Consider the following 27,727-nt stretch of genomic DNA (forward strand, 5'->3'; position numbering starts at 1 on the left):
GGTTTTTTTTTTTAATGGTAGCATTTCATTTAATTAAAAAAGTAGGTTGTGCCTAATGGAATCTGAGGAAGCCAGAGTATTATAAGATAAAACTATAATTCAGTGTAAATCTCTTCTCTTTAGTTTGAAATAAACTAAGAGTAGTACTTGAAATGGTTTTAAGAGGTAGAAAATCCAATTCAAACTGGCTAAAGAACTTATTGGCTCATGCAACCTAATTTCTTTATGTTTGGCTTGATTCAGGGGCTAAAGTAAATTAATTTATCTCTTTCAACCCTGCTGTCTATTGTAGGACATCATTTTAAGGCCCCAAATTAAGGCTTCTGGATCTTCAGGCTTATATGTTCCAAGGACAAGTCCTGTAGAAAAGAGAAAATATCTCTTGCCAGTAACTCCTGCAAATATCCTAGATTTTATTCTTCTTGGACCAACTGGGGTCACATGCCCAGTCTGGATTAAATTACTCTCTAGAGGAAAGTGGTAGCGTGACTGCACAGTCCTGATTCACACACTTTTTCCTGGAACAAAAGATGAAAGTGTACCTGAGAGAGAAAAAGGGATTCAGAAGAAATCCAAAAATAATACTGTTAACAAAGGAGGGAGAATGACTGTTTGAGAAAATCAGTGGAGTCTACCCTTGGCCTTGGTAACTCAACATCAAAACACATCTTTCTTCACATATGTGAATTTCTAAACATGCCTTAGCTGGGCACATAGACACAAACTTCCACATGCACTCCTCCCCTTCCTCAAGGGCGACAACTCAGTGTTTGGTTATTACTGCATCTAACTAAATGGAAGATGTCTGGATGATGCATGTTTTTAAATAGGTCTGGCCATAATGCTCATGATCTGACAATCTACGGATAAATGCAAAACTTAATCGCTTCCAGTGTACTCAAAATGCAACTATAGGTTGAAACAGCTGATTTAAATTTAGAACTTATGGGAAAAAAAGGATAGAATTTTTTTTTTCTTTGAAACAACTGAGAGTGGTCACTGATTCAATAGTGTGTATCATATCCTGCTGATAAGGAACAATATCGATATTTTGCTTGGGAGATAAAATAAAATCCTTGGTCAGACAGTCTGGTGGCCTCCGGTCCTCTCTCTGAAAGGATCTCCCTAGTTGAATATCCTCTATAGCAGGGGTCCTCAAACTTTTTAAACAGGGGGCCAGTTCACTGTCCCTCAGACCGTTGGAGGGCCGGACTAGAGTTTTAAAAAAAAAAACAACTATGAACAAATTCCTATGCACACTGCTAAGTCGCCTGCTAAGCAGGACAGGCAGCGGCGGCAAAAACACCCGGCGGGCCGGATAAATGTCCTCGGCGGGCCGTAGTTTGAGGACCCCTGCTCTCTAGACAATGAGCATTAAGGAGCCTCCCTCTGATGGGTGAGTGTCTTTACAGCAGCACACTTTGTGTTGATGCAAAGAAGGCAGGGGTGTGAGAGCCAGTTGTGCTTATCTCTTCCCAACTCTGAATCCCGTGACATACACTGCAGCTTGAAATGGCCACGATGGGAGTAGTTACACCACAGAAATCAATAAGTGGCGTGAATCAAGGTCCCCTTTCCTGCAGTCAGTTCTACTATTTATTAGGACATCCTTGAGAGAAGGTCTAGAAACTAGGACTTGGGGGCTGAGCAATCAACCACTAACTTTTGTTTACTAAATTTTTGTTTACTAAATTTGATATTTCTGTAGCAATGCAATTTAAAAATTTAGTTGAGTCTACAATTCCATGTGTTAATCACCAAATCTGTTTTTCTTGTTAAATTAGAGTCTTTCAACTTAGAATCTGGGCCGGAGATTTGTACTTCTTAGCAACTACCTTCAGTTTCTTCATTATTTGCCTAGACCTCAGGGTCAAGGCCATTATCTTGTCCTTTGTCTCACAGCACAGAGAACATATGGTCTGCCAGTGAAGATGCAATAACTAAGCAGCTTTTAGCCCCCAAGCTGAAAATTTGCAATTAGAATATTTATCCCCTTTTGCAAGTAGAGAATTCATAACAAGGGATGGTAGGTAGGAGCCTGAGCATCAGACTTTTTAAAGTGCCAATTTGATCTCATGCTGTTTCCCACCTTCTGTTTTGTTTGCATTTCTCTAGTTTGGTGCAGAGAGTTTTGTTTTTAAATTCAGATCACCAGACCCTCAGGCATATAGTGCATTGGCAAAAAAAGTGTCTCTCTGGTCATAGATACATTTTTAAAATCTTTTCAATGGGTCAATTTCTATAAATGTTTTGTCTTCCTTGTAGAAAAAAAAATCAAGAGTATAGTGTCCTGCAAACCAAGTGAAAAAGGTACATCAGGGAGGAAGAAGTGCTCAATATGCTCAATGTCAAGGCTGATAGCTCGAAAAGAACGAGGAGGGAAGACTGAGCATGGGCTTTGGCCATATGGAGGTCTGTGAGCACCTTGACCCGAGCAGTTTCAATAGTGTAACGTGGCCAAAATGGACTGGGTGTGACAACGGGATGAGAGGAATTGCAGAAAGTATGTGGTGAAGTTTTGCTGCAAAATAAGAGCTTTGGAGATTATTTTTACTCCTGTGAAGTTTTTTGAGAAGGCTAAAAGGCTAATTCCAATGTAACCCTGATATTTGGGGGTGAAGGGGCTAGCAATCTGAATCTGTGCCAGCAAGCCCAGTGTACATTCTGGATAACCTATAATTAAGTCATTGCCCCTTTCTCCACAAACTGGTCTTGCAAGACCTGTTACCTAAATACTCACATTTCACAGAGGCCATAAACCATGACACAGCCCCCAGAGAGGGGGTTATTGGCGCTGGCACGAGGCCAGGCCCTTAGGTATGGTCTCAAGACCCACAACACCTGGGGCTTATTGCAAAGCCCGCAAAAGGTCCGGAAGTATAATCCATATTTGGGGGACAAAGACACCAAAAGGGGATAAAAGAGAATCTTCCACCATATTGGTTTGCTCAGAATTTGAGAGGCAACCTCCTCTGAGTCCGCCTGTGTAATAAAGCTGTATAACTCCATTTCTCTAAGCATTGCTTGGTTTTTCTCTGGTCTTCTATAACATTTTGACTGCCTGTCCCTGAATATATTTCCGTCCTGTAACTACTCTAGTGAGCCCTAACTTATTACCATTGATGGCAACTATTGGTATAACAGAATGAGTTAAAAAAAAAAAAGTCCACTTTTTTTCAGTTAGTCAGTAGTATAACAAGGATCTTAACTACAGCTATTAGTTGAGAGGTTGTGACAGCTAATATATTTATTGATTTGAATTGCTCAGAATCCCTGAATTTTCCTTTTCACTCATTCTAGATAATTACAGAAATTATCTAACTTCCAATATATGTGTATATGTATATAATTTATATGTGTATATAAATATGTATTATATATAAATATATATTGCATATAAAGCTTTTTCATTACTAAAATTAAAAGAATACCTATATAATGCAGCAACAATAAAAATATACTTAATACATTGAGGTCTAATGAATAAATATGATATAAATTCAAGGCTACTATCTATTTACATTTTTATCTATTACATTTAATTTTACTTATTAATATTTACTGGGAAATCTCATTTTACTTTGTTAAAGTCAGAATAAGCAATTTTTAAGCTATCATCTGCTGGAAGGTCTACATTTGAGAATAAATGAACTTACTTAGGCTTTATTAAGAGCCTTAGATTTTAAAAGCCTTACAGTTTATATCTAATAAGGATCAAACCCCCCACTATTTGTAGATAGAGTGCACACTTCAAAGTAATACCATATTGGCTATTTGCTGACATTCCTGAAAATAGCTTAAGTACAAGAAGAAATGGAGAGCAGTGATAACGGAGGGAAGTGGTGAACAGTATTATTTAGCTCAGTTCTTATCTCCTGCTTCAGTATGCTGATTTTAGTAGTAGACACTGTTTTTAGTGTTACTTTGCATTTTCGTGTGGAGGGGAGGAAAGTATGTATCTTCATTCCTTATAGGACAAAGAAGTTGGCATAATGGGAGAGGCAAGGGCCACTTTGCTCTGTTTCAGAAACTCTCTCCAGTTCCCCTGGGAAGGACTTCCGAGTTCTCTGCTCTGCACATACATTTCCACTTCATTCAGCGACTGTCCTGCAGTCAGGACTGCAGCTTCAAGCAGTTGGCAGCTCATTATTACTTCTGTCAGGGTCATGAATAAGGTAAACTTACATCCAGTCAATTATCCAGATTGAATTCATCCTCAGGGTGAGTTTGATACTGAAAAATACACAATGCTTCAAGCTCCTGGCCCTGTACCAGGAGCACAATCAGATTCCACACCGAGTTCTTCTCCCCTCCTGCACACTGAGCAGGTCACACTTCTGACTGTGGGCTTTGCTGTGTGAACCCGTAGGTGCATACTTAGGAATACCGACTTTCACATTATTTAGTATAGGGCTAAGCATAATGCCAGTGCTATTACATAAGAAAAAAAACAACAGAATAATATTCCTCCATGATTCCTACTTCTTTACCACTAATCACCATTCCTAAAAGTATTAAATAGTACATATATTTTTAATATTTCATATATAATAAGGCATATTGTCTACAATGGTGATAACGTATTCATTTTCATATTTAAATTTTAACAAATTAAATGCACCCCCATATTAATAAAGTTATGGGAAGTGAATTTGGTATAACTGGGTAACTACTATGGTGTTGGTGATCATTTTGTAGTTTTGATGATGTCCAAAAACAGGAGGCAGTATTGAGTCAGATAGTATCTCTATGGATTTCTTTTATTACTGCCCATGATGCAATGGAGATTTGTTGAATAACATTCATAAGTGCATGAAGTTCTTTTAATCCAGAAAGAACAAATGGTGTTACTATACTAATTTCAGTCTATTAGTCTGATCTAACCCAGAGTAAACATTTCAAGTTAATCAGAGGACAGCAAACATTACGTTCGGTAACCAATGTTTATTTAGTACTTGCTGTGTAACAGGTACAGGATGTGTATTTTATCTCATTTACTCTTCCAAGTAGTCTTGTTAGGACAGTCCATTAGGCGATAATAAGGGTCAGAAGCTAAGTAGCGATTCCAGTACCACAGTGATAAGAGGTGGATTCGGAATTCAAACCTGGGCGTCTATCTACCAAGTCCATACTGTTGACCACCAAGCTTTGTTGACCATGGATGAAATAATGGTTTAAGTACCCCACACTGTGAAAAGAGAAATGGATGAATACAGAAATGATATCAATATGGTATTGTGGGAACTGTAGAAAATGGATGTACAAAATGACATGTGAACAGAGAGGCAGGAGGCAGCAGTTGTGTCTGGGTAAATCAGGTTCCCAGAAGTGAAATCTCAGGCTCAAAGGAAAACAGAGGCATTCCAGGCTAAGAGCACAGTAAGTAAAGAGCCACCAAAGAGGAGAAGACATTAGCACATTATGGAAATCCTGCAAAGTTTGGTATTGGGGTAGAGGTGCTCGTGGCAAGAGCACAAGAGCTAAACATGGCGGTGCCCTGAATTTACTGGACTGAATAAGTGAATATTAAAACAGTCTGTAAGGATCAGGGAGCATAAGTTAGAGGTTAAGTGACTAAGACAGGACTTATGACTTGCTAAATTTTAAGCTAAGGCTATTTCTCTAGTTATTTTAATTACTTTGTCAGCATCCTTCAGAACAAATTCTTTCTGTAGATATTTTGTTTCAGGTCAACAACTCCAAGTGCATTTCAGCTAATGCCTCATTATTATGCTAACTGTATTTTCTTTGTTGAAACTCTGTATTACAGTTTGTTACTATATATGGTAGGGTATGATTTGGCCTTGCCGAACTTTGGGCCATTACCAGTGGCTTCAGATTGAAAAGGGTTATTTTGAGGTTATACACTGACACCACAAAGGATTGAATTATTTATGACTTTAATATTCACCAGTGTTTCTAGCTCAGGATCCAATATACCACTGAATATAATCTGTCAACAAAACACTGCATCTGTTCCATTTGCTGATGACCGATAAAACAAAGCAGCTTAAATTGCTGCTTAGAACTCAATAGGGGTTGAATTTCTGCCCCTAGTATCTCAATAATAATAATAATAATAATAATAATAATAATTATTATAAACATTTAAGATATTCATAACAAATCATATTTGTCCTTATATTAATTAGCACCACTTATAATGGATGCATGAATTAACATATACATCAATATCTATACTATATTACTATATTTATTAATTGTAATTTTGCATAATTGAGACTGATTTAAGAAAATAGGTTTCTTCTTCAAACACTAACTACAAGCCCCAGCTGCATTTCTGTAAAAAATCAGGGTCTGATATAAAACGTATTTTTAAAAAGTTTTGGCCAAAACTGGTTTGGCTCAGTGGATAGAGCGTCGGCCTGCGGACTGAAGGGTCCCGGGTTCGATTCCGATTCCGGTCAAGGGCATGTACCTTGGTTGCGGGCACATCCCCAGTAGGGGGTGTGCAAGAGGCAGCTGATCGATGATTCTCTCTCATCGATGTTTCTAACTCTCTATCCCTCTCTGTAAAAAATCAATAAAATATATATTAAAAAAAAAGTTTTGAGTGAATAGCACCTCCATCTCATTTGACCACTTTTCCCCTTATCTTTACCTTCAACAAAAATTAAGAAAAATAAATATTAGTTATTATGAGAGAAAAGGTAAAAGAAATATTTTAAAATTCTTTTTTTAGAAGGCATTCGAAAATACATATATTGATAAATTTATAGAATTAAACCAAATTAATGGAAAAGCAATTTAGAGTTCAATTTTAATCATTTTAAAAATAGTTTTTTCAAAACTATCAACATCAAAACCATCAACCCTAAAATGGTTTTTTATGACCTTACAATAATGCAGCACAAGTCATTTCTGGGACTAGTGCTAGGAAATGAAACATCTTACAGTATTATTTATTTTCCCCAAGAAACGGTGTTACATCTGGGAATTGTTTTATTGACCAACAATTCAACATAAAACAAATCACAGATATATTCAATACCATATAAAGTAAATGCTGAGTCATAGTGCAGAATAAAGGAAATGATGCAAATCAGGTGCCTAGCACAGTGCCTGGTACATACATGTAGGCAATCTGTATATGTTAGTTTCTCACATTCCAAGTTTTGGTTACTTTGGCTGTCTTACGTTATCACCCCATAATTTGATGGCTTAGAATAATAATGATCACGTATGTTCTCTCATGGTTCCTGTGGGTCAGAAACCAGAAATCTGACAGGGCACTGCAGGCTCAACTGTTTTCTGTTCCACAATGTCTGAAGAAGAGACAAAGACTGAAGGCTGAATCATCCGAAGGCTCATTCACTCACATGCCTGCTGGTCATTACTGTTTGGGTACCTAACTAAGGCTTGTTGGCTGGAACATATGGCCTCTCTGTGTGGCCAGAGGTCCCTCACAATGTGGTGGTTAAGGTCTAAGGGCAAGCATAAGATAGATACAGCGCGAGCGCACCAGAGCTGCCACACACCACACCGAAGCTGTTTTGCCTTTTATGATCCCTCGCCTCAGATATCAAGCAGCCTTACTTCTGCCACTTTTAAGTGGACAGGTAGTTATAGAAATCCAAAGGGAGGAAATAGCAGCCTCACCTGTCAGCACAGGTGTGTCGCACTGAAAGAAGAGCATGTGGGATGTGGCACATATTGGTGCAGCCATCTTTGAAAAAACGACTTTCCAACCTACCAACAATTTGAAATAATATAATTACAATTGAAATAATAGAAATTAGGGGGGGTCCAGGTGACTTTATAATGCAATTTTTTGGAAATACAATCCTCTGAAGACAAAAACAGAGTTCCAGAAAAGTTCAACTAGTTATTCTAGTGTCAGGAGTTGAACCCATGTTTGCTGAATCTTACTTCTGTAGTAATTTACCATATAAATATTCCATAAAATGTGTCTGAATTTGTTCACTGATTAGAAAAAGGACTTAGTCCTAGCCAGTTTGGCTCAGTGGGTAGAGCGTCAGCCTACAGACTGAAGGATCCCAGGTTTGATTCCGGTCAAGGGCACATACCTCGGTTGCATGCTCGATCCCTGGCCCTGGTCGGGGTGCATGAGGGAGGCAACCAATCGATGTGTCCCTCTCACATTGATGTTTCTCTCTCTGTCTCTCCCCGTCCCTTCCACTCTCTCAAAAATCAATGGAGCCCTAGCTGGTTTGGCTCAGTGGCTAGAGCATTGGGACTGTGGACTTAAGGGTCCTGGGTTTGATTCCCGGTCAGGGCACATGCCCAGGTTGTGGGCTCGATCCCCAGTGGGGGGCTTGCAGTAGGCAGCCAATCAATGATTCTCTCTCATCATTGATGTTTCCATCTCTCTCTCCCTCTCCCTTCCTCTCTGAAAGCAATAAAAATATATTTTAAAAAATCAATGGAAAAAATATCCTCAGGTGACGATTAACAGAAAAAAAAATAGAAAAAGGGCTTAAAGTATTTAAAACTATCCTTGTTAAAAATTATATATGAAAAATTTGAATTATTGAAACTAATATTGGAAGAGGATGCTTCCCAGCTGTGGTTAAAAATGTGTAGGCATGACTGATAAACAGGCTGGCTCATGACCTCCCTGACATTGACTTGCATGAGCTAGATGTATGGAGCAGTTTTCAGCAAGATGAAAGAGTGGAGAGGACAGTGCCATGTCTGTTCCCCAACCCTGTTTCAAGCAGTTTCTTTTTTGAGCTTTAGGAAATCTGAGAGCTGATGCAAAAGCTGTTTCAAAAGGAACCTGTGAGTCCAATTAGTGTGGCTCAGTGGTTGAGCATTGACCTTGGAACCACAGTTCGATTCTAGTCAGGACACATGACAAGAAGGGGGCATGCAGGAGGCAACTGATAGATGTTTCTCTCTCTCCCTTCATCTCTCTCTAAAAATCAATAAAAACATATTTGTTAAAAAAAATAGTATCTGTGAGACCCACAGAGTAAGCAGAGATGCTTTGGGTCCCAGGTGACCCAGTACATCCAGGATTTGGAGAGGGGCAATCCCCATTTTATGCACAGGACACAATTGCTGCTTGACATACTGAGGTACTGCAGGTTTGGAGGCAGTAATAAACAATCTCCTAGACATAGAAACAGCATTTTTAGAGAGGTCATGGGGCAATTATAATATCCAAGTACTTTCCTAGTGGGCTGTGAGTCAATAGACAGAAATAAGAGGACAGACAGAAGACAGTGGAGGGCTATTGCTGCTGTGTCACACAGCTCCTGAGAAATCCTTGCAAAACTAGGTTTAATTATTGTGGGATGGGGCAGGAGGGGTATTCAAATAATGCTTAAGTCCTATAGTTATGTTGTGAAGTGACAGTAAAATTGGCACATAAATACTAATGTAGCCTCATTTGAACCCACAGGCAGATAAGCTCTGTGAAAATTTGGATCACATGAATTATGTATAATTAACATTTAATTAGCAATGATTTTACTTGACTTCTTAAAATTTTGAAGGATATTTGGAGGAATGATTTGGATATCTTATGTCTAAAACTGAACTCCTATCTTTTCTTCCCTTCATTCTGAGTCATGCAGAAGCATTATAAAATTACTCTATTCATCACCACCTTAAAAAACATTACTGAAGCATCTAACTACTTGAAAACATCATTATAGGGTTTTTGTTGTTGAAATTTAGAGATCCATAGCCTCTTCAATCTGCTGTCCTGTTTATATTTATTTGTTGCTCTTCCCAGAATCCTAAACTCTCTTTTCTCACTTCCAAGATTTCTTATTCCATCCCAAATGGCAGCTTTAGTTTGTTTGTTTGTTTGTTTATTTATTGATTTCAGAGTGGAAGGGAGAGGGAGAGATAGAAACATCATGATGAGAGAGAATCATTGATCAGCTGCCTCCTGCACGCCCCCTACTGGGGATCGAGCCCACAACCTGAGCATGTGCCCTTGACCATAATTGAACCTGGGACCCTTCAGTCCGCCAGCCAGTGCTCTATCCACTGAGCAAAACAGGCCAGGGCTGGCAGCTTTAGTTTACAAAAATCACAGACATACAGCTGCAATGGTGTGTGCAGGTGGAGTGGGGTTGAGTAGGTAGTGGAGGACGGAAACTTCTTATCAGAAATGTAGGCTCAAGCCGAAACCGGTTTGGCTCAGTGGATAGAGCGTCGGCTTGCGGACTGAAAGGTCCCAGGTTCGATTCCGGTCAAGGGCATGTACCTTGGTTGCGGGCATATCCCCAGTAGGGGGTGTGCAAGAGGCAGCTGGTCGATGTTTCTCTCTCATCGATGTTTCTAACTCTCTATCCCTCTCTCTTCCTCTCTGTAAAAAATCAATAAAATATTAAAAAAAAAAAAGAAATGTAGGCTCAAACCCTGGCTCTGGCATTGACCAAGTATGCAAATTTGGGTCTGAGTTTCTGCATCTGCAAAATAAGGATTACACACACACTATCCCTAATAGGTTGTTAAGATTAGGTGTAGCCACTGTGGAAAACAGTATGGAGTTTCCTAAAAAATTAAAAATGGAACTCCCATTTGACCCAGTGATCCCACTTCTAAGAATATATCCTAAGAAATCAGAAAGAATATATGCACCCCTATGTTCATAGCAGCACAATTTACAATTGCTAAGATTTGGAAATAGCCCAAGTGGATTTAAAAAACTGTGGTACATTTACACAATGGAATTCTATGCAGCTGTAAAAAAGAAAGAACTCTTACCATTTGCAGCAGCATGGATGGACCTGAAGAGTATTATGCTAAGCAAAATACTAGGTGTACCGGTTAATAATTCGGATTTTATAATCCAAGAAAACACGGTAATTTCAAGAGAAATATCAAAAGTGCTTTATTCAAAGTAATGTCCATCGCTAGCTACACATTTCCCCCATCTTTCAGGTAATTTGTGGATACTGTCCCAATAGAACTTTTCTTGTTTTGAGGCAAACCATTCAGAGACCCAATTTTCCACTTTTTGTACATTTTGAAGTGCTGCTCAGAAAGTGCGTGTGCCATCGATTGGAACAAGTGGTAATCTGAAGGATCAAGGTCTGGTGAATACAGCGGGTGGGTTAATACTTCCCAGGCAAGATCTTTTAATGTGTCTTTAACTGGTTTTGAAGTGTGTGATGGTGCGTCATCATGAAACAAAATTACTTTGCTGTGTCTTCTGGAACGTTCTGGACGTTTCACGATCAAAGCATGGTTCAAATTGATTATTTGTTGTCGGTAGTGATCAGTATTAATGGTTTCACCTGGTTTTAGAAGCTCATAATACACCACACCTTCCTGATCCCACCAAACGCAGAGCAATTTGGCCTTGCAGTCGATGTTGATGGTTGACCTGGATCAATCCATGATTTTGTGCATTTGGGATTCTCAAAATAAATCCACTTTTCATCGCCAGTCACAATTCAATGCACAAAAGTCTTTCTTTCGTGCTATTGAAGCAACGTTTTACTGATGACTTTTCGGTTTTCCATTTGTCTTTTGTTCAGTTGATGTAGCACCCATTTTCCTTCCTTTAAAATCTTTCCCATTGCTTGTAAACGATCGGAAATTGTTTGCTGAGCAACGTTTAATCTTTCTGCAAGCTGTTTTTAGTTTGACATGCATCTTCATCCAATAATGCTTGTAATTGTTGGTCTTCAAATTTTTTTGGTTGACCTGGATGTTTTTTGTCTTTCACATAGAAATCATCATTTCTAAAGCGTTTAAACCAGTGTTCACAAGTATCTTGAGATGGAGCATGTTCACCATAAGCTTCCCGAAGTATTCAGCAGATTTTTCTTCAAAATAAAGTAATGAATTAAAACTTCCTGCAAATGCTCTTTTTTTGGCATGAAATTCGACATTTTTAAGCATAAAAATATCTATGATGTTAACATTAACACCTTCAGAAAATTTTACATATGAAGTTTTGAAGCTTGCTGTCAATACAACAAAATAGCATACATATGAAATTGCATATATATCAACATATGTGTAACTCCATCTATTGAAAAAAATCTGCATTATTAACTGGTACACCTAGTAAGCCAGTCAGAGAAAGGTAAGTATCACATGATCTCACTCATATGTGGAATCTACTGAACAAAATAAAGTAATGAACAAAATAGATCCAGAGACATAGAAGCATGGAACAGTCTGTCAAACTTCAGAGGGAAGGTGGGTGGGAAGAGATCGATCAAAGAACTTGTATGCATATATGCATAACCCATGGACATAGACAATAAGGTGTGATGGCCTGGGGTGGGTTGGGGCAGGCTAGAGGAGGTTAATGGGGGGGGGGGGTGGAAAAGAGGGGCATATGTAATACTTTCAACAATAAAGATTTTTTAAAAAAGATTAAATGAGCTAATACATAGAAAGATACAAGGTCCATCTAAGAACTCCCATACCTAGGTTGCAGGAGAGTTATGAGCCAAGATTTTCAAAAAAACCCCACAAACTAGATAGAGCCCATCCGCCCACCACCTCCCTTAGTCCCCGCTCATAGGATCCGCTTCTGCTTGAGCTGGCCTATGTCTGAAGATCTTTCTCCAGAAGTACAGCACAGATGTTAATTGAATAGTTTTGAATAAGCAGAGGGGTAAAAAATCCAAAGCTTTGAAAAGCAACAACCAACCTTTTATTTATTATTGAGGCATTTAGGCATAAAAGTGAATGCAAACCAGTTTTATCTCCACTGGGCTTAGAAAATTCCACTTCTAAGTACTTCACAGCAGAAATTTTCAGAGGTAACTTCTGGCTAGTAATTTAGTGCTCTCACTATTTTTACTAGTAGCCCTGGGAAGCCAGTGAAGAGATCTGGGCTGTGAGAGCAAACCCTCAAAGTCCAGCTCAACTTCTTTGGCTGCTAACATTCTCAGGTGAGTATTAACAATAAATAAATAAGTAGGTAGAATAGACAATACTACCATTCAAGAACATACAAAATATATAGCACAAACTCAAGTTAGTTAAAAATTAGTAATTTTAGAGAAGTAAACAATTGTGTTAGAGCTGGGAGGGAAATTTCCATATTTTCTGGAGTGTTGACTCAGGTTTAAGTGATTTTGGCCTTGCCTTTTCTGGGTAAAGAAGTAGCATCATCATTTTCTTACATGTACCAACTATGCATGGGAACTGAACCAGCAACCTTTTGGTACATGGGACGGCATCCAATCAACTAAGCCACACTGGCCATGATGACCCTTTTCACTTTAAAAGCAACTTATCTCTATAGAATTCAGAACTCAGACAATTTGTGTATCTGTACATGTTTTCTAAAACCTGTCTTCTCCTCCTGAAGTTCTCTCATTCTTGGAGGTGCACCTAGTGGTGCTATTAAATATTTAATAACCGGCACTCCAGAAAAGCAATAACAACAAAATAAACAAACCTATTATCACTTGCTGTGGTATAAATACACCATGGATAATTTCAAGCTAACAATGATATGAATGCTGCGTTTTGGAGATGTGCCTGTTTGGCTTTCATGAGTGAGTAGGATCTGGTTCTATCGCACCACTGGGTTAAAAAAAATTAGCCGTTTTAATAATAAAAATATGGATTCACAGTATCATTCATAAGAACTCAGGGGTTTGGTTGGATAGCACTTACTATTACAACTAATTAACTATGTATAAAGTAATTTAATGTTTTTATCCTCAGACTATAAACTTCACAGGCAGGGCTCATGATTACTTATCTCACCTGCAGTGCCAGTCACAATGATTGGCTCATGGTGTACACCAATAAATCCCTGTTGGACAAATGACTGGTTTATTCATCTAGTCTCATAATTTTTAAAATATATTTTTTAAAATATATTTTTATTGATTTGAGAGAGAGAGGAAGGGAGAGGGAGAGAAAGAAACATCGATCGGCTGCCTCCTGCATGCATCCTATGGGGATCAAGCCGGGAATGTGCCCTGACTGGGAATCAGACTGGCAACCTCTCAGTGCAAGGGACGATGCTTAACCAACTGAGCCACACTGGCCAGGGCTAGCCTCATAATTTTTTAAAATACATTTTATTGATTTTTTTTACAGAGAGGAGGAGAGAAGGATAGAGAGTTAGAATCATCGATGATAGAGAAACATCGATCAGCTACCTCCTGCACAACCCCTACTGGGGATGTGCCCGCAACCAAGGTACATGCCCTTGACTGGAATCGAACCTGGGACCTTTCAGTCTGCAGGCTGATGCTCTATCCACTGAGCCAAACCGGTTTTGGCAAGCCTCATAATTTTTAAAATTTATTTTTATTTGTTGAGTCCTTTATTCAAATTAAATCTTTCACCAAAATGCAATGAATAAAGCAGATAAAAGGAGTGCTGTTTTGCTTTGAGTAGCCTTGGGGGCCTAGACTCCTGATGGCCGACCCTTCTCTTTGTCTACTACTATGATTTTTGAGGCACAAAGTGGAGCCACTAGGCTCCTTAGGAAATCCTTTGAAAATCACTGCTTGGTCTAACTGCTTGGTTTCCTTTCTATAATATTCATACCAATTGATCATCTAACAGAGGCTTAAATACCTCCACTGTCGGGGAACTCACTCTTCCTCAGGGTGCTATTACTTTGGACTGCCCCCAGATTAAAATTTTTATTATATTGAGCTAAAATCTTCTCTTTAGTCCCTAGGACTACCACCTGGGACTGACAAGAAAAGGTCTAAATTTCCTTCTACATGAGTCTTTCAATTTCTAAAGGTCACTATAATAGTCCTATTTTTTGCCCTCCTTTCCCTTTCTTCTTCCAGGTTTTTTCCCCCATATTGATTATATTTTGATTATAATAACAATAGAACAATATACTGTAGAAAGTAAAAGTATATTATTATCAAGTATCATGTAATACAATAGTGACACAACTTGCTTTTCTTAGGTATTTAAAATGTAATATTATAAAATAATATAAAAATATAAATATTAAAAAATCCATATTCTTACTTGTTGATCGAAAGTGGTTGTATCAACTTCACTCAATAAACAATAACTAATATATTGTCATAATGCACTCTGTTCTTTTTAAAGAAGCAAACTTTACTGATAAAGCAAATAATCCCATTTGGCAATGACCCTCAGATCCATTACCTTTCTTCACCACTCCAACCGGGATTCTGGGTTTGTTGTGCAACCCTCAACTCTATTTTCATACTTCTACATGCATATGTATGCTTCTATACATCCAGGCATAAATATACCTGTGCAGTCCAGTATGTGGCCACTAGCAATGTGGTTATTTAAATTTAAATTAATAAAATAAAAAAAATCAGTTCCTCCATTGCCCTAGCCATATTCCAAGTACTCAGTAGCCATCATTGCAGAGCTCTGTTGGGTGTTTCAATTATTTTAATGCTGTTTTTTAAATTTGGCATTATATTGTTGACATGCACCCAACTGATATATAGAGAAGTCTGGTGTATTCCTTTAAACTGACATAAAATATTTTATTTCATGACTATACCACATCATTATTACTTTTTAAAACCAATTTCTCCCCAGTTGGATATTGGAGTTGTTTTTATTTTTCTACTAATGGCTGGGTGCACGAAATTTGTGCATGGGGGGGCGGTGTCCCTCAGCCCGGCCTGCACCCTCTCCAATCTGGGACCCCTTGGGGGATGTCTGACTGCCGGTTTAGGCCCGATCCCACACCAGCAGTTGGACATCCCTCTCGCAATCTGGGACCGCTGGCTCCTAACCGCTCACCTGCCTGCCTGCCTGATCACCCCTAACCACTCTGCCTGCTGGCCTGCTTGCCCCCAACTGCCTCCCTGCCTGCCTGCTCGCCCCCAACTGCCTCCCTGCCTGCCTGCTCGCCCCCAACTGCCCCCCAACGCCCCCACCCCCCGCTGGCCCACTTGCCCCCAACTGCCCCTCCTGCTGGCCTGCTCACTTCCAATGGCCCTCCTCTGCCAGCCTGATTGCCTCCAACTGCCTTCCCCTGCTGGCCTGATCACCCCTAACCACCTCTGCCTTGGCCCTGCCACCATGGCTTCGTCCAGAAGGACGTCCAGAAGGTCTCCCGGAAGGTCTCCTGGTCTAATTAGCATATTACCCTTTTATTAGTATACTAGTGGCCCGGTGCACGAAATTTGTGCACATTAAAAGATTAGAGGAAATATTTTAATATTGCTATTTGCCCTTTCTCTATAATAGACATGTCAGAGATGAAAGAAAATTAGTAAAATGTATATAAAAATCTTCCTCCTGTCAGAGTCTGGGGCACACTGAGGGACCCAGGGTCAAATCCCTGCACACCAGCGGCGCCTCAAAATCGCGTGAGACCCAGACCCAGCCGGCCCCACCCCCATTAGGCGAGATCCAGACCCAGCTGGCCCCACCCGTGTCAAGACCCTCCGGGCAGGGGGCGCAGCCTCAGGTCCCCTGGCTCAGTGCTGGGCAGGGGGCGCAGCCTCAGGTCCCCCGTCAAGCCCCGCTAGGCAGAGGGCATGGCCTGAGGTCCCCTGTCAAGCCCCACCGGGTGGGGGGGGGTGCAGCCTGAGGCCCCCCAGCCTGGGCCGGGTGGGGGGCGTGCCTTGTGGTCTTCCATCAAGCCCCGCCGGGTGGGGGTTGCGGCCTGAGATCCCCCGTCAAGCCCCGCCAGGCAGGGGGCACAGCCTCAGGTCCCCCGGCACCAGGTTGGGGGATGCGGCCTGAGGTCCCCCGTCAAGCCTCGCTGGGCGGGGTTGTGGCCTGAGGTCCCCTGTCAAGCCCCATCGGGCTGGGGGCACAGGCTCAGGTCGCCTGCCCCGGCCCAGCGCCACGCAGCCTCAGGTCCCTGCTGATTGCTCCTTAAGGCTCGTTAAGGGAACTTGGCCTCTGCTGTGGGTGCAGCCATCTTTGTGATGGTGTGATGGTCAATTTGCATATTCCCTCTTTATTAGATAGGACAGATTTTAACCTTTTGCACTCGGATGTCGAGTGTGACTCGACACGGTTAGCATTAGAATAAAGGAATCGAGAAAAAAGCAAGTGAGTGCAAAGGGTTAAACAATGCTTCAATGAACATCTTTCTCTAGAATAAGTATCTAAAAGTGAAAATGCTCTATCATAAGCTATGTATGATTTCAGTATTTCTAGATATTGCCAAAATACTCTCCAAAGTGGTTGTATCAACTTCGCTAGTATGAATTGTATATTAAAAAATAAATTTTCCCATATCCTTGCCAACACCTGACATTATTAGTTTTTTGCCAATGGGTTAGGTAAAAATGGTATTTTATTGAAATCTCGTTGTTTTAATTTTTGATTACTGATGTAGTTTAAACATTGTCACATAGTCACTGACTACTACTTTTTGTTTATTGCCTATTCACATACTTTGTCTATTTTTCTATGGGATTTTTGCCTTTTTCTTAATGATTTGCGTTAATTAATCATATTGAAACTTACTTTTATTCTGTTATTCCACCCTCTTTCATACATATACGTACATGTGTATATATATGTATATGGATTTGTTATGTAAATATATCTATCTATATGGATAGACATCTATGTAGAGATATTCTGAATCACTTGAAAATAAGTTACAGACTTTACAACATAAATGCTTTAGTATAAAATTTTCAAGATTAAGAATGCTATCACATCTCTTTAAGATTGAGGACTGCATTTGTTATCATGTCTCCTAGGTCTCCTCAATCTGCAATCTGGAAGAATTCCATTCTTTTAAAAATTACAATGGCTCATTTAAACAATGTAGGCCAGGTTTCTTGTAGAATATACCACATTCTGGGGTTATCTGCCTTTTTCCTCATGTTTAACTTGTTCTAATATCTCCTACACATATTTTAAATTTGTGCTTACATCTAGACCAGGGCTTCTTAGAAACTCTGGTACTATTGACATTTGGGACCAGATAATTAATTGTTGTGGAGAGGCTGTCCTGTGGATTTTTAAATGTTTAGCAGCATCCCCAGCCTCTACTCATTAGATGCAGTAACAACCCTCTCCACGCCCCTTCCCTGCCTGCCCTCCTCTCCCATTATGACAAACAAAAATGTCTCCAGACATTGTCAAAGTGCTCAAGGGGTTAAGGGGATGGGGAGCAGGGTGGGGATCCACCCCCTGGTTGGGAACCACAGGCTAGAAGTTTGATGAAAATCAAGTTAAACAATTTTGGCAAGAATAGTTCTTAGATGATGTTTATTCCTAATTGCATAATACCAGTAAACACATATCAGATTGTCCCATTATTAGCAATTCTAGCTTTGGTCACTTGTTTAAGCAGTGATTTTTTTTTAAAGGTATGTTTTCTATTTTATAAGTAAGTTATTGCCTGACACTTTGAAACCATGTGAAGATTCTGTACCCATACAATCTTTCACCCAGTGGTTTTTGCATTCTCAGATGAACTTTGCCTGAATTATGTTGTGGTTGAATGGAAAAATAGTGATTTTCTAATTCTATTATTTGTTCTTCATTTAATCTCTAGTATTTCTCTGAAAGAAAAATTTTCATTTTCCCTCCTTTATTTTTAGTGGTACTCTGAACTCATGCATTTTCTTTATCCAATTTTTATTCAATTAATTATTGTAATTACTATATTCTTTTTGATGCTCATATTGCCCCAACTTTCTCCAGTGGAAATCCTCAACCCATTCTTTAAAACATATCGTAAAGCAAGAGAATTAATTGTTTTGTGGAGCTTTTAATTAAAGTAATTGTAAGCATCACACAGTGGTAACTTCTTACTGTATTACACTGCACATGTGAACAAAAGTGCAAAGGCTTCACATTTAACCAGTGAAGAATTCTGATGATTTGAACAACCTATCATTTTCATAATTAACAAGTTACATTAAGATTCAACAACCAATAAAAATTAGCAATTTAATTTTGAGTCAGTCATCTATTTACTTCAGAATTATAATCTTCTGACTCCTAGATATGATGACTGGTGCCTATACATGGAAATACACTTCGTAGTATGTACATGGCCTTGTGCATACATTGCATATATACTACTGCAAATTGTAGGGAATAGGATAGGGTGACTTCCGTTCCTAAAAGTGCTTGGGAACGTATTACAATAGCATTAAAGCTCAAGAAAGCATCGCGACTTTAGAACTATGACTTTTGGGAAGCCGGAACGGCATAATCCAGTTAAAATGAGAAAAATGTCTATTAAGGATTTAGCTCCACCCGGGTAATTATCCCTTTTTCCTCCCGTCCCAGGTGAGGCTCTGACCAGATCGGCAGCCTGCTCTAAATCTGTTGATGATGGCTTCAAAGGCAACCGCCCTGGTGATGGGATTTAAGTTCTTAACAGTCTCACCCAGCGACTTCGCAGCCGAGGCGAGCGCCACTTCAATTTTTTTCCCCCCCGGGTCCCTCAGAGGTGACTGCGGAGGGTGGAGCAAACTTTTAGGGTGCGGCTCCCGGGGCAGCGTGCCTCCTGATTGGCTGGCGTGGGCCTCGGCCGCCCAATCACACTAGCGTGTCTACCACGCCGCAACGTGCCGCCGCCGCCGCGCATGCCCACTCTGGGACCAGCGCTTGCGCCTCAGCGTCCCGAGAGCTGAGGGCACCGGCTAATGGGTGGCGGGAGCCACGTCTGGGTGTGCCCGTGTCAACGTCACCCGGCAGCGCTGGGACCCGGTCAGGCCCAGTGGGAGAGCGACAAGAAAATCGAGCACTGACCCAACTGACTGATGTTCCCACGTCCCTTACGTGCGAGTTTTCTTGGGTTGACCACTCACTGGCGTTGTGGAATCCGACCGGGACAATCCGATTTCCCCGAGGGGACTGGAAAAAAGATCCACTGCATTCTTTCTGCGCGCCCAGGCAGACAGAAAAGCGGGGTGAACGGAACGAGTCTGTAGAAGAAAGTAAACTTTTTCCCCCCATGCAGAGTGGGCTTGGGAACACCTTTCCCTTGAGTCTTCCTGCATGAAACACGGCCTTACAACAGCCGCCCTGGAAATGATCCCTCGCAACCGACCGGCCCGTCTCCGCGCTGGCGCTGTCCTGCTCTCCCGGAGCTGACCATCGGTCGGCGCTGGCAACGCGGAGGTGACTGTCTGCTCTCTAACTAGTTTCCAAGGTGTGCAACTCAGAAAAGTGGCCCACAACAAACCCAGCCAAAGTCGCGTGGTCCTCGCGAACCAACCGGCCTCCCCAGGCCCCAGCCCGTCCCTGGCCGATCGCCGCCTCGGCGCGCAGACACCGGCCCCACGCGGCCGCTCGGAAAACGCGGCGGGCGGAACCCGCACGCGGAAGCGCCGACCGCACTGAGCATGCCCAGTTGCAGGGCCGACCAGAGGAGTTTTCTTTCTTTCTTTTTTTTTCTTTCTTTTTTCTTTCTTTTTTATTTTTTATTCTTAAGTAGGAGGCCGTCCCCCCCACCCCCACCGCAGCCCCCCAGCACCCCAGGCCCAAGCAGCTACCATGGCCGAGGTCCCCGGCGCGGCGTTGTCCCAGGCGGGTTGGTAAGTGGTGAGTCCCGCCGGCCGCGGGCGCGGACCGGGGCCCCGGGCGGGTTGGGGCTGGGGGCGGTGGGGTGCGCGGTGGGGTAGGCGGAGGCCGCCGCCCGCCCCCGGCCTCTCCCTGGGCCCTCCGGGCCGGCCCCGCCCCCGACGCCACGCGGAACCGACCGAGCCCCCCAGCTCCGCTCGGGGCGGCGGCGCGGCCTGGGCCCCGAGCGGCGGGCGGCGGGCGGCGGGCCGGGGGGAAGCGGGGGCGCGGGCAGGGCGGCCAGGCCTGCGCCGGCCGCGGGGAGCACCTGCGGCGCCTCGCGCCTCTCCTGGGTCGCAGAGCGAGGGCTGGAGAGCCGGGGGCGGCGGCGGCGGCGGGCCCCCAGGAAGTTGAGGGCCGAGAGCGCACAGCCCCTTCTTTCTCCGTATTTCTCAGTGCGGTACCGACGGCTGAGCGGCTGAGCCCCCCGTCACACTCGCAACTTCTGAAGCTAAAAATGACCGCCTTGTCCATGCCTGTGGGTGCTCCGTAGAACTTTTTTTTGAAGGGATGGAGGTGTTCTGATATTTAAAGACGTTTCATGCTAAGCTTTTTAGGATCTGGAACCAATAAAATGTTACATGAAAGTAAGCAGTTTCTGGAACTGCGGCCACTACAGGTGTAAACACAGAGTTAAATTCAGTAATGCTTTTCCAGGCCTGCCTAGGCACAGAGTGAGTGAGACGGGGGGTGGGGGGCAGGATGAAAGAGACTTGGCCCTGCTCTCTAGAAGTTCACAATCTTCATGAAAAGAGGGGAGGGAGGCATTAAAAAGGACAAGCACAGAAACCGGAAAATAGTGGTTAATTGTATCCAGGAGCAGGCAGATGTACAATGGATTTGGAGGGGGAAGGAGAGTTAATTTCCTAGAGAAGTGGACTTTGGAAGAGGGTGGGGAGAAGGCTTTTTGGACACACGGACGCTGGAGAGGAGGCACAGAAGGAAGAAAGTGCTTATGGGTTTGCAGATCCGTCTGCTTCCAGGGAAGTGGGAGTGTGTCCAGGGAGGATTAAGACCAGAAAGTTGGGAGCCAGCTTGTGGAGGCTCCAAGTGAGTGGAAGTTGTGGGTTTGATATTGTGAATAACGTTTTTGATTTGGAGTAACATAACAGCCGTGTTTTGGAGAAGTTGCTCCTGGCTCTTCAGCCACCCCATTTTACAGGTGGAGACCGAGGCACAGAACGGTTAAGTAACTTTCCAAATGTGACAAAGCTAGAAAGTGGTAGAGGTGAGTGGTGATTGCAGAAGGGCCACTTCCAAATATGGCGCATTTAACTATTATGTGTTATTGTCCCTACAGTTTTTGTGTAGAGCACCATTAGCATAACAAACTCATCTCATTTAGTTTTATTTTTGTTCTTTTAAGTGAAATCTCTTCCTTCAGTTCCTTTAACTGACAATGTTGTCTTGGATAATCTTGGATCATTCTTCCATTTGAGTTGTTCCCCATTTTTCCTTAGATTGAGCCTTAATTCTTCAAATTAGTTTTATGATTTAATTACATACTTAGTCTTCTACTGCTTTCCAGCATGACCCCACCTCCTTTAGAGAGGTTAGTTTCATTATTTTGGTTCCACACACATACTAAATTGTTCTTCTTTGGTCTTCTTAAGAGTGGGGAACTACATCTTATTTTTCTGTGTATCTGTAGTGCCAGAGAGTTCGTTACATTTTGGGTCCTCAATAAAGTCTGATACAATTGACCTTGGAATGCCCCTGCCAATTTCCTAACCAAGCCTAGGCAAGAGTTCCTCCATTTGTTACTTTGTTATAAATCCCCAGCAATGTTGTAGTGTAGCATGTGCCACTTTGTATTACAAATTATCTGTTTACATGTTTTACTTCCTCCAAACTGTGTTGCTTTTATGACTTTGACTCATAAAAAGGAGTAATATGTGGTCTGATAAAATTACTTATCTTTCTAGGAGTTGGGAGTATCATGTAATTTCTGATAGATCTTTTTAAAAAAATTATTGATGAGAGAGACGGAGAAAGAAAAAGAAACAGAAACATTGATTTGTTGTTTCACTTATTTATGCATTCATTGGTTGATTCTTGTATGTACCTTGACCATGGATTGAACCTGCAACCTTGGCTTATGGGAATGACACTAATTGAGCTTCCAGGCCAGGGCCTTTGATGGGTCTTGAACAGACCAAACTTGTTCCAAAGATTAGGACCTCCTAGGCTTTCAGTGTCCTGTATTGTAGAACTGATATTTCAGTAGAGACTTACTATGGTAACGTTCAGCATCTCAAAGGTTTGGGCAGAGAAGAGCTCTGGAAGGAGGATTTCTGACCATAGGCAGCTTTGATCAACTAATTTCCAGTTCTGACATGCTGAGTTTCATCTAACTCTTGGAATGCTCTGTTATTGTCACTGACAAAACCATTTTTCTTTGTACTCAGCCTATTCATTTAATTACTTGTAGGACCTGAAAAGAGATAGATGCTAAAACACCTAAACTATTATTAAATCTGTTCTGTCAGTTTCACTTAAAATAGTAGTTTAGGGAACTATTTAGCTCTGAAAAGCTTGTTTCTGAAAATGTCCTCTACCGGGATTACAGATGATCTATATAGACAAATTTATTATTCTAATTTGTTAATACATTTTTTTTCTTTAAGTCTTTATTTTTCATTAAAACCCCAAGAGTTTCACTTTTTGTTTGTTTGTTTTGTTTTGTTTTTGTGGAGGGACCAGAGTTAGAGGTGAAAGAGAGGATGAACACCTCTTGTCCCATTTGAATTTCACCTTCTCTGTTGGTTGGTCTCTCTTTGATTACTGGTACTACCACCATATTGATAGCCTCTGGCCCAAGTGTATACCAAACTTCATTCTCTTTGTTTCATCTTTGAACAACTAAGAAAGGCTACAGCTTATAAAAGTCTTTATCAGAATTTAGTACTATAGGAGAACAACCATGGGATAGAGAAAATAAGAAGCACAATGGCAGTATGGATTATAGAGTGGTTAATGTTCTCTTATCTTGAGGGTCCTGCCCTGTTATTCTTCATGCTGCCTGGAGATAGCTACTCTAAAGAAGTGGAACTACTTCCAGACTTTTCACTGGAATTTCTTATTCCTGGCTTTTGACTCATACACAGATGGAGAGCTTCTTTTTATATCCCCTCACTTCCCAAACACATTAATGATCAAGACCAAAAAAGTCAGATTCCTGTTCTGCAATCCACCCCAGTGCTTTTCTTGTTTGTTTGGTTTCAGTTTTCCGAGAGACACACCTGTTCACAGGAGATGGCTAGTGAATGAAATCAGTGTTCAAGTAAGAAAGAGTCTTTGCAGCATCATTAATAAGTACCATACCTTCACATAATACACTATTGCTTACCAGCCATACAGTAGGAGTTTATGCAAAGGATATTTCAGTATAACTCTTAGGCATACTCATAGTTATAAAGAATATTGATAGTTCTTTGTAGGGCTGTATATTAAGTACAGGATTTTAAAAATTATCTGGAATTATAAAATACTTTATCATTACCACTTTGATATAAATGTACCCTTGGAACACTGTTTTGGAAGGCATCAGAACCATTAAAATACTTTTTGGGTGAAACATAATAATAGATCATGCTGAAGAACACTAGAAGAAACCAATCGCTTTATACTTAATTTTCAGGGGAGCTTATTGGCAACATCCTTCTATTTTGAAATATTTCTTGTTTCTTTATTTTTATTTTATTTTAAAAAATATATTTTATTGATTTTTTTACAGAGAGGAAGGGAGAGGGATAGAGAGTCAGAAACATCAATCAGCTGCCTCCTGCACACCTCTTACTGGGGATGTGCCTGCAACCAAGGTACATGCCCTTGACGGGAATCGAACCTGGGACCTTTTAGTCCGCAGACTGACACTCTATCCACTGAGCCAAACTGGTTAGGGCTATTTCTTGTTTCTTTAATGGGCATTTGTAACTATCTCCTTGGTTTTAATTATTTGTGAAATTATAATGTTCAAGAGCAATAAGCCTTCTTGACCTTCTGTCTCAAAATGTGTTTATATATAGTGCCTGGTTGCTTCTATAGATATTGTAAACTGCTAAAAATGACTGGATATTCTATTAGACTGTGCAAGTTTTCAGGTTTTAAGGTGCTGTTTGCAGTGATTTTTTTGTTGAATAACCTATAAATCTAGTTTCAACTGCCTGTACACTTCACTGCCTCCAGCATAAAAGGGGTATAAAAAGAAACTTGCTACCTCAGCAAGTTAAAATAATTTTCTCCTCTCACACAGTAGCATTTGCTAAATCAAGTAAAAATTACATAGTAACATTTCAAGAATCATAAAAATACAATTATATTACTTTTTTGGCTTATGTTTTCTCTTTTTGACAATAGAATATGGGCATTTCCCCCCCCACTTATGTTATAGTTAAGTTTCATCTCTCTAGAAATTCTGACTTTTTGAAAGGTGTAGGATGTGGAAGTTGCTGAAGAACACTTTACCTCCAAATAATTTTTAGAAGAAGCATATTGCATTCCCAGCAATACAGACATTTTTGTGTGAAATTGAGAAACATTTGTGAAATCATAGAATGACAAAACAAAAGAAAAAACAGAGAATGTGGTAATGTGGTGGGGGTAAAAATGTGTTGTGATAATGTAAAGTATTGAAAAGGGTGTCAAATCAAAGATAATGGTGGCAGAAAAGAAGCACATTGGTAATGTGGAGAATCAGGAAAGAACCACCTTGTTCTACAGGGCTGAACAGAGCCTCTATGAACCTTAGTAGTGTACGAGTAACCCTGTAACATCTGCTCAGTGGGTCTGAGTCTGTGCACATGTGAGTGCTTCTCACACATATTACAGTTGTACAGCCTTTAAAGTAGAGATAAATAGCTATCTTTCATCCCTCATCTTGTTGGGTACATCATATCTACCCAAGAAGACATCTTGTGGTGACAGGTGATTTCTTTAATATAGTGTTACTGAAAGTATAATAATCTGCAACAGTAGTCAGTTATAATGCAGTATTGTCTGTACTGAAATACACATAGTAAATACATATTCCTCTTATGCACAAAGCACTGTGGTTTTTGTTGGGATGGTGTACAAGACAGGCAGAATTTAAACATGTTATACACTGATATTTTACTTGTGGGGTGTTGGTGAAAGTAGTTAATTCACTCTTAGGAAGTCTGGAAGGTTTTCCAGAACTAATGATGTGTATGCAGAGTTTGTTGAATATACCATCTGATAATAGGGTATCTTGTCTTTGTCTAGGGAAAACACATGGCAGATTCATTGATGTACTTATTCAACAAATAATTATTGAACATTTTGTTGTGGCAGGCTGTTTCTATAGTACAATCGGATGTAGTCTTATGGGGAAAAAGGAGAAGGGACATTGTTTTCTAAGAATTGATAAAAAGGGAAATTTGATGTCTTCATGGTGGTCAGAGAATGTTCCCTGAGATATGGAAGATGAGTGGAAATTAACCTAAGTAAGGGGAAAGCCAAGGTCATGCAAAGGTGGGTCCAAGATCTGAAGGTCCAGGATGGGAGGAGGGCAGCACAGAAAGGGAGTATAATGAGATGGGGCTGGGAGATTCTCAGGAGCTAGATCATGTAGCTCAAGCATCAGAGACCATGGTAAGTTTTGTTTTTGTTCTGGAGGCAATATAGAAGTTAGTTGAAAAGTTTTATCAGGGGAGGGTTGAAGTAGAGATGACATCATAGTTAAGTTTTGAGATATCCTCGTATTGAAGAAAAAGGATTGGAGGTAGGCAGGAGTAGATGGATGGAGTGGATGATGGTTGCGATGGAGAGCAGTAGGTTGAGTTGAGATATTTAGGAGGTAAAATGGACAACTTTTTGGTGGATAGGATATGGAAATGAGAGAAAAGGAAGTGTCAAGGGGTTGATTTCTAGGTTTTTGGCTTGTATGTATGAATTGGTTAGATAGAGACTATTAGAAGAGGGCCACATTTTTGAGGGAGGGATCATGAATTGAAGTTGGGCGTTATTTGAAAATGAGATGCCTTTGAGTCATCTAAAATAAGATGCCAGCTAGGCATTGGGAAATACTAATCTTACACTCAGAAGAGAAGCCTGGAGATATGAATTCAGAGTCGTTTGAGTATAGCTGGTGATTGAAGCAGTGCATGGATGAGGTCAGTTAAGGCTGTACTGTCCAGTTTGGTAGACATTAGTCACATGTGGCTACTGAACACTTGAAGTGTGTCTAGTCCAAATTTAGATGTGCCATAAATGTAAAATACACACTGAGTTTGGAAGACTTAGTACAAAAAGGGAATGTAAATAGCTCTCATTAATTTTTAAATTGTTACATATTGAAATAATGTTTTCAATATATGTAGTAAAATATATTAATTATTAAGTTAGTTTTACCTATTTCTCTTTACTTTTTAAAATGTGACTACTAGAAAATTTTATATTACATATGTGGCTTGCATTGTATTTCTGTTAGACAACACTGATCTATGATCCAAAGACTAAGCTTTGAGTAAAAATAAGCTAGATTCAAGCACTAAGGAATTTCAGCATTTTTAAATGGAGAATTAGCCTTTAATGAGCTGTTGGCGGGGCGGGCGAGTGGGGGGGGGGGGAGAGGAGCATTAGAATGCATTATGACAAACATGATTTTTTTTGTAAAAAGGGAAAATGGACAGGATTATGTGATTGGGTCAGTATTAGTTTGTTGACTTGCTGATATTAGAGATTCAGGGCTGTTTTTAAAACATTATTTATAAATTTAGATATCTGAAGATCCATTGTTTTAATTCCTCCCAAATCCCCCAAACTCCTTTAAATATAAAACCCAATAGCAGCTTTTCAGAAGACACTCTCTCATGGATATAAAGTGAAGATGTTAAGAAAAATATTGTTATTTTACTAAATTCTAAGTAGGACCTTGCAAAGTTTGAAAATTAATAAAGGTAGATTTTTGTAAAATACCTAACATGAAACATTAAGGGTAAGTATGGATGGAAAACATGCTCTGGATTAAAGACTTAAATGTTAGACTCAAAACCATAAAAATCCTAGAAGGAAACACTGGCAGTAAAATCTCAGACATTTCTCTTAGCAATATTTTTTCTGATATAGCTCCTTGGGCAAGGGAAACAAACAAACAAATAGAAACAAATGGAACGACATCAAACTAAAAAGTTTCCGCACAGCAAAGGAAACCATTAACAAAATGAAAAGACAACCCACTGAATGGGAGAACACATTCGCCGATGATACATCTGATAAGGGATTAGTTAATATCTAAAACTTATAAAGAACTTATAAAACTCAACATCAA

General features: G+C 40.6%; 1 protein-coding gene across 1 annotated transcript in view; it reads left to right on the forward strand.

Moving 5' to 3' along the window:
- The first annotated feature begins 20,307 nt into the window (after positions 1 to 20,307).
- Positions 20,308 to 27,727, forward strand: part of TDRD3 (tudor domain containing 3) — a 203,917-nt gene continuing 196,497 nt past the window's right edge. The window contains exon 1 of the mRNA XM_008145523.3: positions 20,308 to 20,411. Within this exon, the coding sequence (XP_008143745.3) occupies positions 20,371 to 20,411 (41 nt within the window). The 5' untranslated portion in view covers positions 20,308 to 20,370. The remainder of the gene's footprint in view (positions 20,412 to 27,727) is intronic.

The sequence above is a fragment of the Eptesicus fuscus genome, chromosome 8, assembly GCF_027574615.1.
Source record: "Eptesicus fuscus isolate TK198812 chromosome 8, DD_ASM_mEF_20220401, whole genome shotgun sequence".
NCBI classification, from domain to species: Eukaryota; Metazoa; Chordata; class Mammalia; order Chiroptera; family Vespertilionidae; genus Eptesicus; species Eptesicus fuscus.